General features: G+C 44.0%; 1 protein-coding gene across 9 annotated transcripts in view; it reads right to left on the bottom strand.

The window, feature by feature from the left end:
* The window catches only part of ABCC5 (ATP binding cassette subfamily C member 5), a 76,154-nt gene that overhangs the window by 38,044 nt on the left and 25,633 nt on the right, over positions 1 to 12,477 (bottom strand). For 8 of the 9 annotated variants that reach the window (XM_034781425.1, XM_034781424.1, XM_034781423.1 and 5 more), the window contains 3 exons: positions 1,403 to 1,563; positions 993 to 1,148; positions 41 to 188 (listed from right to left, as the gene is read on the bottom strand). In XM_034781425.1, the coding sequence (XP_034637316.1) occupies positions 41 to 188; positions 993 to 1,148; positions 1,403 to 1,563 (465 nt within the window). The remainder of the gene's footprint in view (positions 1 to 40; positions 189 to 992; positions 1,149 to 1,402; positions 1,564 to 12,477) is intronic. The other variant, XM_034781428.1, reaches the window with a different exon arrangement.

The raw sequence follows: 12,477 nt of genomic DNA, 5'->3' as shown, positions 1-12,477 counted from the left end.
GCCATCTGTGGTTGTTAAAAAAAGGATGGATATTACTTACTGGTCCACTGAAGCCGGCAAGCTGCGTGATCATCAGACACACTATGGAAATTATGAGTCTGGTGCGACAGAAGATCCATACAACCCTCCGGAGAGAAGCATCCTCGGGTCCTGTTTCTTTCAGTTCTTCCTGCCATAGTCTCTCTAACCTAAAAGGAGCACAAACCATGCATTACGAATCTTTCTACGGGACAACAGATGCTGTATCTCAAAGGTTATTCTCTGGTAAACTTCTCAGACACACGACTGTGAGCAACACAAACCATCAAGCTTCATAACATGGATAGCATCTTCTATCCAGCCAGGGGAAATAGTTCTATCCTGAATCTCTGTGCAAAGAGGCTTCTACACTGAGCAGAGCTGAAAAAGTTAGAATGCTTTTTACTTTACTCAGAGTCCTATTATGAACATGAATCTCACCACCTCCTCCCCTTTTCTGATCTATCCTGCAGTAAAACCCTGGGGCCAAATCTTATAGCTCTTGCCCTGAGCAAATATCCCACTGACCACAACAGTTTAGCCTGACTGCAGGATTTGGCCTGTAATCAGACCATATACAGTTACTATCATTGTTATCTGGTCATTAATTCAACACTGCGTGTTCAGAAAGTGGGCTGAGAGCCACCACCCTTGTTTAAAAAAAAAACAAAAATAGTTCTGATAAGGAGCAATGGTGGAAAAGCAGTTATGAAACATCCACGGGGATAAAATCTGCTCGGTTACAGCAGTGTGACCCCACTGAAGTCAGTGAGGTTGAAACACCAGTGTCTCTCAGAAGGAACTGGCCCAAGGATAAATAAGATTAAGATCCCCTCCTCTGATAGAAAGGATTTAAGAACTGCTTTTTCAATGTTAGCACATGCAAATATCTTCAAAAATACCAGGCTAGAGTATACACCAGGCTGCAAAGGGCTAGAGTACAGGGGAAATAATATGGACCAGTCGATCCCTACCTTCTACAGTTAACCTCTGAAGACTCATGCTTTGACAAAGGCCACACATCGTCCATAAACAGCTCCCCTTTCTTGTATGCTGTGTGGGCCAGAGGAGTGAGCCATGAAAAGGTCATGCAGGAAAAAAGTCCAGCATTGTCTACTGGGTGCTGGTGTCTAAAAGAAGGAGAAATTACAATGAAATGAAAGAGAAAAAACTGCAGCATCCTTCAAGAAAAACAAAATCCACTCCAATTACAAGTATCATCTGAGAATTCTGCAAGGTCTACACAAAGTAATACTTGCTACATACATTTTCAAAGATGACATTTCAGCATCAACCAATGCATTTAAGAGCTGCAATCACACTCAGTCTATTTTCAAGAAAGCGGAGGTTGCCAGATCAGTTCTTTTTTAGCACAAAGTCTTACTTGGAAGTAGTCCGTATGGGTTTTAGCACGTTGAAGCCATGGTGATATTTGCCCTTGTGATGCTGCTCATCCAAGATTCTCAGCTGGGAATGCATGGAAATGTCCAGCGGAAGGCCTTCTGCCCGCGCTGCTGTTTCCAAGGCATCTTGACATTCCACCTGCTTTTACAAACAAGACAATGGAGTCAGAAATTCAAAAGTTCCACGATAGTCTTAAAATCAATCATTTCTGTCTCCAGCAACTTCACACCTGTTATTGCTGTGGCTCACTGTGATAATGTAGAGCCATCACTGTAACTAAAGATCTCTGGGGACAAATGGATAGCTTGGGGGCAGCAAACCAACATGGGAGGTCCCATACAGTCTAGCTCTGCTTTAGCTCTCTGGATTTCTAGAATGGTGGAGCTCAAATAGTAGCATGGTATCCATGTGTTTTGGGTTACAGAGGATTAAGTACATACACTTGCCAGACTAGATCAGAACAATGGTCCATCCTGCCCTGTGACTGGTCTCTGGCCCAGTACCAAATGCTCAGAGAAAGATGTAGAACACTCATGATGGACAATTATGCAATACCATCCCCAATGGAGAGGACTGTTCCGTAATTCAGGCAGTTGGTTATTGGCTTATGTCCTGAAACACGAAGGCTAACATATCTTATTAACTTGTATCCTACTTAGCGTAACTCAGGAGATCTGTATCCATATTAAGCTCTATGCCTCAAAAATACCCTGCAATAGTTCAACGGGTTAAATATGCATTGCGTGAAAAAGTATTTCCTTTGATATTCACAACCGTTGCCATTTACTTTCTCATAATACAGACCAGGGATAGCCATTGAAAGGCAATTACACTTGTTCATAGAGGAGCTTCCTGAGAGCAGAGACTCCTTTTCTCACTGCTTCATGGCCCCTCCCAAGGAAGCAAATACGCTACCCTCATCTTGGTCAAGAGATATTTTCACAGCTGTCTGAAAGGATGGAGTGGAGTTCCAAAGAAGGGAGGAGAACGTACCACTCTGGACATACAATGTGTCAGAGAGCCTCATGGAACTTCCTTTATTCAGGGGCCAGACACAGCAAGGGTACCAGGCGACTTGGTACCAAAGTGTACACTAGCCCAATGCTCAGTACTGTCCCCACTAACTTAAATGGGAGCAGGATTAGGCCCATTTACATGAAAAAAAGTGATACTGAGTATTCTGGTTCTTAGAGACCAGTATGCTTTGTACAGCATCCTGAATTTAAAATCTTTGCCACTTTTCACACGGAAACAACACGCACGTTTCCCCATTAACTGCCTTATCAATGGTGTGATTATTCTACTTCTTGAAAATATCAGCTGTAGCTAGCTAGTAGTCTCCTGAAGCATGATACCCTCTGGGTTAAATGTCCTAAAAGGCAATCAATGCCAAGTATTTGATTCCCATTCTCTCTGGTTATATGACTTTGTTAGAAATATTGATATTTGTCTGGGATTCAGGCGCACAGTCCATCAATATGCAAGCTTTATGGTATTATGAGGCCTCCATATACCCCAATGTGTACAAGAGACAAGGACAATAAATTCAAAGGGGCATAAATTCACCCTTCAGTTATTTAAATAGCACCCCAAAGTAGGCCAGGCACCCTGCAAAAACCCAAAAATACACAGTCCCACTCCCAAAGAGCTTACCATCTAAATCTAACCAAATGTGTGGTGACTCAGACATATGTACACCCTGAAGACTGAATTAAGATTTTATTTAATATAATGCAACTGACTCACTTCTTGTGGGCAACGCCTTCCTACTAAGCCTACCCAAATCAACATTTACCATTCACTTAAAAAGTAACAACCAAGCAAGTAGATCTATTGGATTCACCTTACCGCTGCATCCTGCAGTTATTTTCCCCAAGTTTATCAGCACAGACTCGATAGTTGGGCTCCTCTGTGGCCCACGTGACATGAAGAAGACACAAACCTAGCCAGTGTAACGCACAGGGCACAAACACTTTCCTACAGGAGCAAGCATCTCATGGAACACTGAAGAAGATTTGACTTCAATCGGCAGCTCCTAGAGCCCAATAGGAACCATCTTGGCACAGATTCCCCAACTGGATCCAGCAGTGCAATCCCTAGCCAATGATGCCCTGCTGCCTCTGTTTGCCAAGACACAGACAGATCTGTCTGAGACCTCAACACTGATCAAATGGTCTGGACCAGCCCTGGACCGGTGCTTCTCACTGTAGAGTTAGCTGCTGTCTCCAAGGTAAAAGCCAGTGCTGCAGAGAATGCACTGTATACTGCCCCAATAGCAGGTCTGGCAAGGAGAGGAGAGCTTAGAATGTACTGCCCACATTGCGAGATATACCTGGAAGCTGGATAGTCTTGCAACCAGCAAATATTAATAAAATTCAACAATCTGAATAAAGCCAAAGAAACTGTATTTGGCAGATAAAAGCTTATGCTTACGAATGAACTCACACAGATAAATGACAAAACACGCCACATCAACCGCGGGTAAACACTTTTCGCAAAACAATCACTCCCTATTTGATCTCTCAGTCTTTGTCCCAAAGGAAACCTGCACACCACCTTCAAAAGATGAGTCTGGGAGCTTCAATTCAGAACTTAGCCAGACACTAAAAATCACGGACTCAGAAAAGACACTGTATTTATGGCTCATTGCAACAATTTAACTCACTAACCCTCTTTTGTCCTGTGACTCTGAAGTGGTAACTGCCCATGTCACCTCAAACGGAACGACCTCTTGCAACATGTGTTAACTTCTTATGTTTAACACTGTTCCAAGTTGTATTTAGCTGTCACACTTTCTCAGACCTGAAGAAGAGCCTCTGTAAGATGAATAGCTTGTCTCTTTCACCAAGAGAAGTTGGTCCAAATTAACTCCACACCGCTTCCCTCTCCCCCCGGGTCTCTCAACTTCTAGACAATCCAAAGATTTTTTTAAGCACATGCTATGTAAACAATTTGGTTACCCTGAGCTGCCACTCAACAGAATTTCTCTCAGCATGCCTAGAAGCGACTGAATGGTACATGAATAGGAAACTGCTTTTGAAAGGAGTCTATATTCTTCTCAATACACAGGGCAATAGGTGTGTGTAAACCCCTGGGCAGCAAGAGGAGACTGCATCTCATGGTGTTGGCACAGCACACAGAAGCTTGAAGAGTTGCTGTAAATGCCAGATTTGAGTCACCAGAAAGCAGTGCACCACACTGCTGTATAATAATGATGTCTTTGAGAAGACACTGCAGCTCTTTGTGTCGTATTAAAAAAAGCCAATAAAGGCATGCAATTTTAAGACAAGTCCACACCAAAATGTTAAGATGACCCAGCTACACTGCTCAGGGGATGTGAAAAATTCACACCCCTGAGAGATGTAGTTAAGCCGACCTTGTCCCTGGTGTAGACAGCACTAGGTCGACAGAAGAATTCTTCCATTGGCCTATTCACCACCTCTCAGGGAACTGAATGAACTACAGCAATGAGAACCCCTCCCGTGGCTGTACTCAGTGGCTACATTGAAGCGCTATAGTGTTGCAGCTGTGCCACTCTAGCAGGTGAAGTTTAGATAAAACCTTAGGTCTGATCCACACTGGCAAGTTTCTGCGCAGTAAAGCAGCTTCCTACGCTGTAACTCCCGAGGTGTACACGCTGCCAAGCCACTTTGCATGCAGAAACTTGGATTACAGCGCTGTGATTGGCCTCCGGGAGGTGTCCCACAATGCCTGTTCTCGCCCCTCTGGTCATCGGTTTGAACTCTACTGCTCTGTCCTCCGGTGACCAACCATGAGCCCCACCCCTTAAATTCCTTGGGAATTTTGAAAGTCCCCTTCCTGTTTGCTCGGTGACGCTTGCAGTGGTCTCAGTGCATCTTTCCAAGTGACCATGCCTGCTCCACGCACCAGGGGATCCCCCGCTTGGAGCAATGCCGAGCTGCTGGACCTCATCAGCATTTGGGGAGAGGAGGCTGTCCAGTCCCAGCTGTGCTCCAGCTATAGGAATTATGATACTTACAGACAGGGGGTGTGAGTGAGTGCTGGACCCAGACTAGAAGGAGACTTGTCTGTAAAAGGAAGTTTACTGGGTGAGGTTTTTATCTGTATTCCGTTTTCTTAGACGTAGACTTGCGTGTTTTATTTTATTTTGCTTGGAAATTCACTTTGTTCTGTCTGCTATTACTTGGAACCACTTAAATCCTACTTTCTGTATTTAATAAAATCACTTTTTACTTATTAACCCAGAGAATGTATTAATACCTGGGTGGGCAAACAGCTGTGCATCTCTCTCTATCAGTGTTATAGAGGGCAAACAATTTACAAGTTTATGCTTTTTCTCCAACGGGGGGGGGGAGGAGGAGAAGAGGCGGGACGGAGGCCTTGGGGAAGGGGCAGGAATTGGGGCATACCCCCCTACAGGCCCCTGTGTGAGCACCCCCACGACCCTAGCCCACACACACCGCCCTCTGCCCACCCTGACCCCTGCACCCCCTTCACATACCCCAAGCCCCCTGCCCTGACTCATGCACCCCCACACATACATCCAGCCCCCTGCACCCTCACACACATCCAGCCCTGTCCTGACCCCTGCGGGGGGGAGGGATCCTGTTTACCCCCTCCCCAGCCCTGCTGCGCTTACAGTTTACCCCGACCCCTCACCTTGCTCCAGAGACCAACCCTAGCTCCTGCCCCATTGTGCTTTTACCCCCAGCCCCTTTTACAATCATTCCCCAGGGGGGCCCACAAATATGTTTGGCGCCGGGCCCACAAAAAGTTAATCCGGCCCTGACATTCCCACTCTGAACTGGTTAGTGACCGATCGGTAGCAGTCTGGAGTAGCCAGCTTCCACAGTGCAATGGCCATGTGCTTCTCCAACGGCAGGGCAGCTCTCATTCGCATGTCCTTGCGCCACAGGGCTGGGGCGAGCTCATCACACAGTCCCATGAATGTGGCTTTCCTCATCCGAAAGTTCTGCAGCCACTGCTCATCATCCCACACGTGCATGACGATGTGATCCCACCACTTTGTGCTTGTTTCTTGAGCCCAAAAGCAGCATTCAACTGGGCTCAGCACCTCCGTGAATGCCACAAGCAATCTCATGTTGTTGCTACTACGTAGGGTGAGATCAATGTCGCACTCCTCTTGCCTTTGTAGTTTAAGGAATAACTCCACTGCCACTCATGACATGTTAGTCAGAGCGAGCAGCATATTGGTTAACAGTGTGGGATCCATTCCTGCAGACCGAAGATACAGAGCGTGCAGTACACAAACCTTTGAAAGATGGCGCCAAATGCGGACGGAAGCACAGGGGTTGTTGGGATGCGAAGCAATGCATCCCGGGGCATTAGGCAGGACCCAGGATGGCCTGCGACACCCTCCGTCTTCCCACAACACTTAGGGACAGAAGAGATGCTCTGTGGGATAGCTGCCCAGAGTGCACCGCTCCGAATGCCACTGCAAGTGCCACAAGTGTGAACACGCTATTGCACAAGCAGCTGACAGTGTGAACACACAACAGCGGTTTCCCTTCAGCGCTCTCTGAGCGGCGCTGTAACCGCCAGCGCTGTAACCCTGCCAGTGTAGAGACAGCCACAGTGAAATGAAGCTTCTACAACACACATATACTGATTGTACCATCAATGCACAGCAACAGACTTAGCACTGTTTTTAGTTCATATCAAATTCAGTTGTCCTGGGCTTCTGAACTCTTAGTTTAGATGATCATTTGTTCAGCACTGACTTCGTGCTGAACTCCCCGTGTGGCACAGGTTTCTTTTCTTTTACTTGGTAAGTAAACTAGCATGTACATCATTAAATACATGAAATAACAGGCTTCAACTCATATCGACTGGATTCAGTGACATCCACGTTGTGGCCATGCATGCCAATAAATGGGGCAATTCCTGCCACACTTTTTCTAATTCACTATCTTGCTAGCGCAGCATCGGGGGTTATAGAACATTAAAATACAAATACATTAAAAGCACATCTAGATTGCAAAGTCAAGCACTCAAAAGTTAGGAAACGGCAGGTTTATAGCTGCCCTTTGCACATCCATCCTGTGACTTGAGTAAGGTGGGGCCTGTGATAATACGTCATCACATAATTAAGGAATGTATCATAATCTATATGCACAAGGGAGACAAATTAAGGTTGTACAGGCACCCTTTCTACTAGCATTCCCCAATTTTCAGATATTTGACTTTGCAGCCAAAAAATATTTAAGAGAACTTTTATGTAATTTCCCAGGGAAGGGGATGTTTTGTTTTTTAATTATATTACATGCAACCGTAATAAGTCATCACCCATCAAAATGAATCACCAAGTTTGGAAACCTGGACCTTCAACACTGTAGCACAGACTGCTACCACGTGAACTACAGGACTGATTACATTAAGTTGGCAGCAGGAGAAGGCTGTTCTTCCAGAAAGGGGGTGAGGGATTCAGAGGGGATGAACCACTGGGTTCAGGTGGTGGATTTGGGAAAACCAGCCTGATCTCTTCCCCTCTAGATTTGAGAGAGCTACTGCCCCATGTGATTCCCAAGGATAGCCCCACTGGCCCATTCCCCCTATGTGCTGGGGAAGCCCCGCCCAGAAATCTTCTCCCCACTCCCAACCTAGTGGATGGAGTCACAACACCACTCAGGTTTGTGACAGCCCGGCACCAAGTCACAACCCTCAGAAGGGGCTGGAACAAGAGCCACTGCTGGAGGGTGTGATGGGGAGGCTTGCTCTCCAAAACCCATCCTGGGCCTTCCCTGCACACCAGGCTTGGATTGGGGTTGCAGTGCCGGGGCGGACGGTTCATAGATGTAGCAGTGGGTCACCAAAAGAAGACAAAAAAGGCAGTTGGTGGGTTGCCTTAGTAAGAAGTTTCAGAACCCCTGATATATAAATTGCTTGAGAAGAAAGTTTGATGTGATTAAATGTATATAAAAACCCAAATATACACGCTACCCCAAAAGTTAGAAAGAAGTTGGGGGGAAGGAAGAAAGGGATGAGGGGGAAATTGCTTGGCCAAAATGGAGAACTAGTCTGTGTATAGAATTCTTCTGGGATCTTTGCAGTTAAGAGATTGGAATGGGTGAGGTTTTATCTGAATAGTTTACAGGTATAGTCAGTTACTTAAATTCATTTGTCCCCAGTACAGCTCCAGGGTAAGAGGAAGAAGCAGATATTCTGCTGAATGCAATTTCCTTATTTTTTCCAGGACCAAGGGTATATCAAGCAGTGTTTTTAATGAGAACTGATAAGAGTCGCATTCCCCTGAACCAGTTCTCACACAAAAGCACAGACTTCTGTGTGCTCATTCCTGCATCAGGAGTCCACATAAGAGGGGTCAAACAAGGACTAACAGCAGGACGGTGGCTCAGGCTTAAAGTGCACAGGCAGAGCAGTATATACTGCGAGGAACAGAATGGGATGGTTCATCTGCCAGTACTACATCAGGGTCATCAGCCCTGTTTGCACTCTAAATGCACTCTGGGTACTAGCAGAACTCTGGGATACTAACAGAAGCTCCTACTGCCCACTTCCTTACTTGGCTATGGCTTAAAAACCAACATTAGTTTGTTTTGCCTGAAGACAGGGAAGTGTTTCAATTAAATTTTTCTAGGATGATTAATGCTGCCCTTTTTCCCCTGCCTGGATTTCCTTCTTTGTCCAGACTGTGCAAGCTTTCATCTGCACCAGTCTGTCCTCACACCTCCCTGCCAATTTTCTTCTGAGTATCTATACTGTAGCTATAAAAACAGGATGGTTTCAACAAGCTCATTGCATACTTTGTATTTAATTATATATTTGTAAAAACATCAATGTGCTATATAGCCCACTTCCAAGTGCCCCAGTGGGAAAAAGGAGAGGCACTTTTAAAATAATTCTGTTTCCAATTTCCTCCCTTTTCTTCCCCCTTCCGATTTAGCCACTCAAGTACATATACTCCCCCATCAACCCACAATTCATTCACAGCAAGGTGCTGCGACACAATGGGTGTGAGTTTAATGTTTGCATGTTTTTGGTAGTTCACAGAAACACATTCATCCAATGCGTATGTATGAAAAGGGAGGAGACAGACTTTCACTCCTTGATTTGTTTTGTCCTAGGCATCATCGCAGTCATATAACCTGCAATTCCTCTGACAGGTGCAGCTTTGGTTACACAGGTTTTCACTTCACTTCCTTGCTAGTGACATCTAATAGAAGAGTGCATGAAATTTTCAGGGTCCCTCCTAGTTTGAGCTGCTCCATCACAGGAGAAATGAAAAACAGCTCCTCCCTGCATCACCACCCATCTCAATTCAGAGACAAATAGAACTTTTCTACCCAAGCCCCAAGTGAATGACTTTAGAACTGATTAACTTTTGAGAAACGTGCTCCGATTTGCCTTAAAGCTCCCCCGAGACACAGCTATTGAAAATCCAATCACCCTCTATAATCCCACACACTGCCAGTACATGCGATTAGGGGATCACCATCACTACACAAAGCCTCTTCCTACATGTGGGTGCTCATTTTCTGAGCCAGGCTAAGTGGAAGCTTACACTACAAAACCATACACACCCAGTATTAAACTAAGAACACGTAAATGCAGGTTAAGGTTAACACACCCACTCTATACATAGGTACTGCAGGAGTCTACAAATGATTTTTCACACCATACTAGCTAGGAATCTGGGAGTGAGTTAAAGCTGTAATATGTCTGACCAGTTTTTATCGTGAGTGGAGTGTGTTTAGAAATGGCCTTTAAATATTAACTGCTTTCTATGGGGTGTTTAAACCACAAGTATAAATACATACCTAGGCCCTGGCCATTACATACATAATCAGAGACAGGTGGAATTTTTTTTAAATAAATATTTTGACACCAGACTTATCCATAACAAAACTGTTCACTATATCACTAATTTATGCTACACGGATACAAAGAAAAAAAATACACAGGCCTCACAGATGAGTAATATTTTTAAAGTTCAAGGTCTTAAAAAAAAAAAATGGCCGGGGGAAAGAGAGGAAGATGTGGACCAGCTCTTTTCCCCCCATCAAAGATTATTAGTGGGAAGCATTTTATTTTATGGAACAACCCCCAAAACAGCATTTGAAGCTATATCTTAGCTCTGAAACCGAACATTTATATTTCCATTCTATGTCCCCTCCAATAATTTGCATAAATCAAGTTTTAATATTTAAACTTAACCATTAGGGCATATCATAGTAGGAGAGCAGCAACTATAGTTAAGATTGCATAACTGTTTCTATTGTAACTCATTTTCCATCAACCAACTTTCAGTTTCCAGGCTGAAATTTCATGGCGTATCTGGCTGGTTTCACTACCCTTGCAAGTTTGAGCAAAATCAGTTCAGCCATTTTTTGGCACAGAGAGAGTAAGGAAGTTTTTCCTGTTATACAAGAATGCTAGCAACTCTTTTGTACCACTATCATCGAAATCGCTGTGGGTTGAACATTTCAATTTGGTATGGGTAACATCTCCAACTGAGCAGCAGTGCTCCTGCCTTCTTCTGTAGGAAAGTGGTTTGATTTGACTATGTTATTAGCTTCCAGGAGAAAAGGAAGTCACCAGGCTGGACATACAGATTAGATTTTTTGCTAAACTTGAGAGATGCAACTAAGGAAGGTTGTATTGTGTGTGAATGTTTAGCTGCAAACCAGCAAAAACCTTGGCAGTTGTGCAAGGGCTGATGCATTGTATTTGAGTAGTAGTGTGTGATTGTGTAACTAAAGAATGTGGCAATAATAAATATGTGCAAAGAGGAAGAGTTAAGTTTGTACATAGAACAACCTGCATTTTCAAAATGGAGTGCTTCACCATGCAATCTAACAGTCCTATTTGTGATGCCAACAGGCCAGCTCAAATCAAATCCATAGGCCAATTCACTTGCGTGTGAATATCAAATAAATGTTAATGTTCTTGTCTTTACTTGCCTATAATCTGTTTATTATCACATCACATATATCCCGTACTTTATTAAACCTAGATCAAAAGTATAGGTTAGTGTTAAGATAAGAATTTACTTTGTGTAAGCTTCATGAAAACTAATGAAAGATTGTTTGGATTGCTGTAACTAAAAAGATGGTGTAGATCTCTGTAATTGGGTTGCCCATCACTGGGTTTGGGTTTGGAGCTTTGGAATTGTAAATGAAGATGCATGCTATCTTCAAACTCATGAGTCATTGGGTTTGACAGTGCGAAATCCACACAGACCCAGTGTGCGTTTAGTCAAAGGAAAAGCCCATGCTGTGATGAAAACACTTGCCAAATTGCTTTCCAGTGAAAACAGCTGTAAGAATGGATCCAGGGAATGATCTGGTCTCTCTGAGCTGTCTGGACACTTTCAGAGAGCATTCCAGATGCAAGACAGAGATCCCCAAAAGGTTATTTTGGGTAACTCAGACTCTTAGGGAAAACTAGCAGATCACTACATCTCTGCTATCACTTTGGATTTACAACCTTGGACTCACCTTTTAATGTATTTTACCTGCTTTAACCTCTCACTAACTCATTTTTTCTTCAGAGTAGCAGCCGTGTTAGTCTGTATCCGCAAAAAACAGGAGTGTACCTGTGGCACCTTAGAGACTAACACATTTATTTGAGCATAAACTTTTGTGGGCTACAGCTCACTTCATCAGATGCACAGAATGGACCTTTAAGTTAGTTTATTAGAGAAATTGGCTGCCAGCTTTGTTTTTGGTGCAAGATTGAGAGTATCCATTGACCTGCGGTAAGTGGCCGATCCTTTGGGATTGGGAGTAACCTAATTGTTCCCTGATTTAGGAAGTTAATGTGGGTAGTATGGGTTTTAGGCTCCCCGATCTGTTTGATCAGAAGATAAGAAGGTTCTTGTCCGGAATCAGACTCCACAGAATTTACAAAGGCCCCTCAGGGGTATGACAGGAAGCTCACACGGAGACAGATATAGCCTTAAAGACTTTTTATTAAGATAAATGAAGTATTAATTAAATGGTAAAATAATCAGAGTTACGAAGTTACAATTGCATTACTGCTATTCAAAAAGATACATATGGTATTATACGCTACAAAGCTTTGGTTAATATA

This window comes from Trachemys scripta, chromosome 9 (genome assembly GCF_013100865.1).
Source record: "Trachemys scripta elegans isolate TJP31775 chromosome 9, CAS_Tse_1.0, whole genome shotgun sequence".
NCBI lineage: Eukaryota > Metazoa > Chordata > Testudines > Emydidae > Trachemys > Trachemys scripta.
Note: the sequence above shows the minus strand (reverse complement) of the source record. Positions and strands in the feature narration are given on the sequence as shown.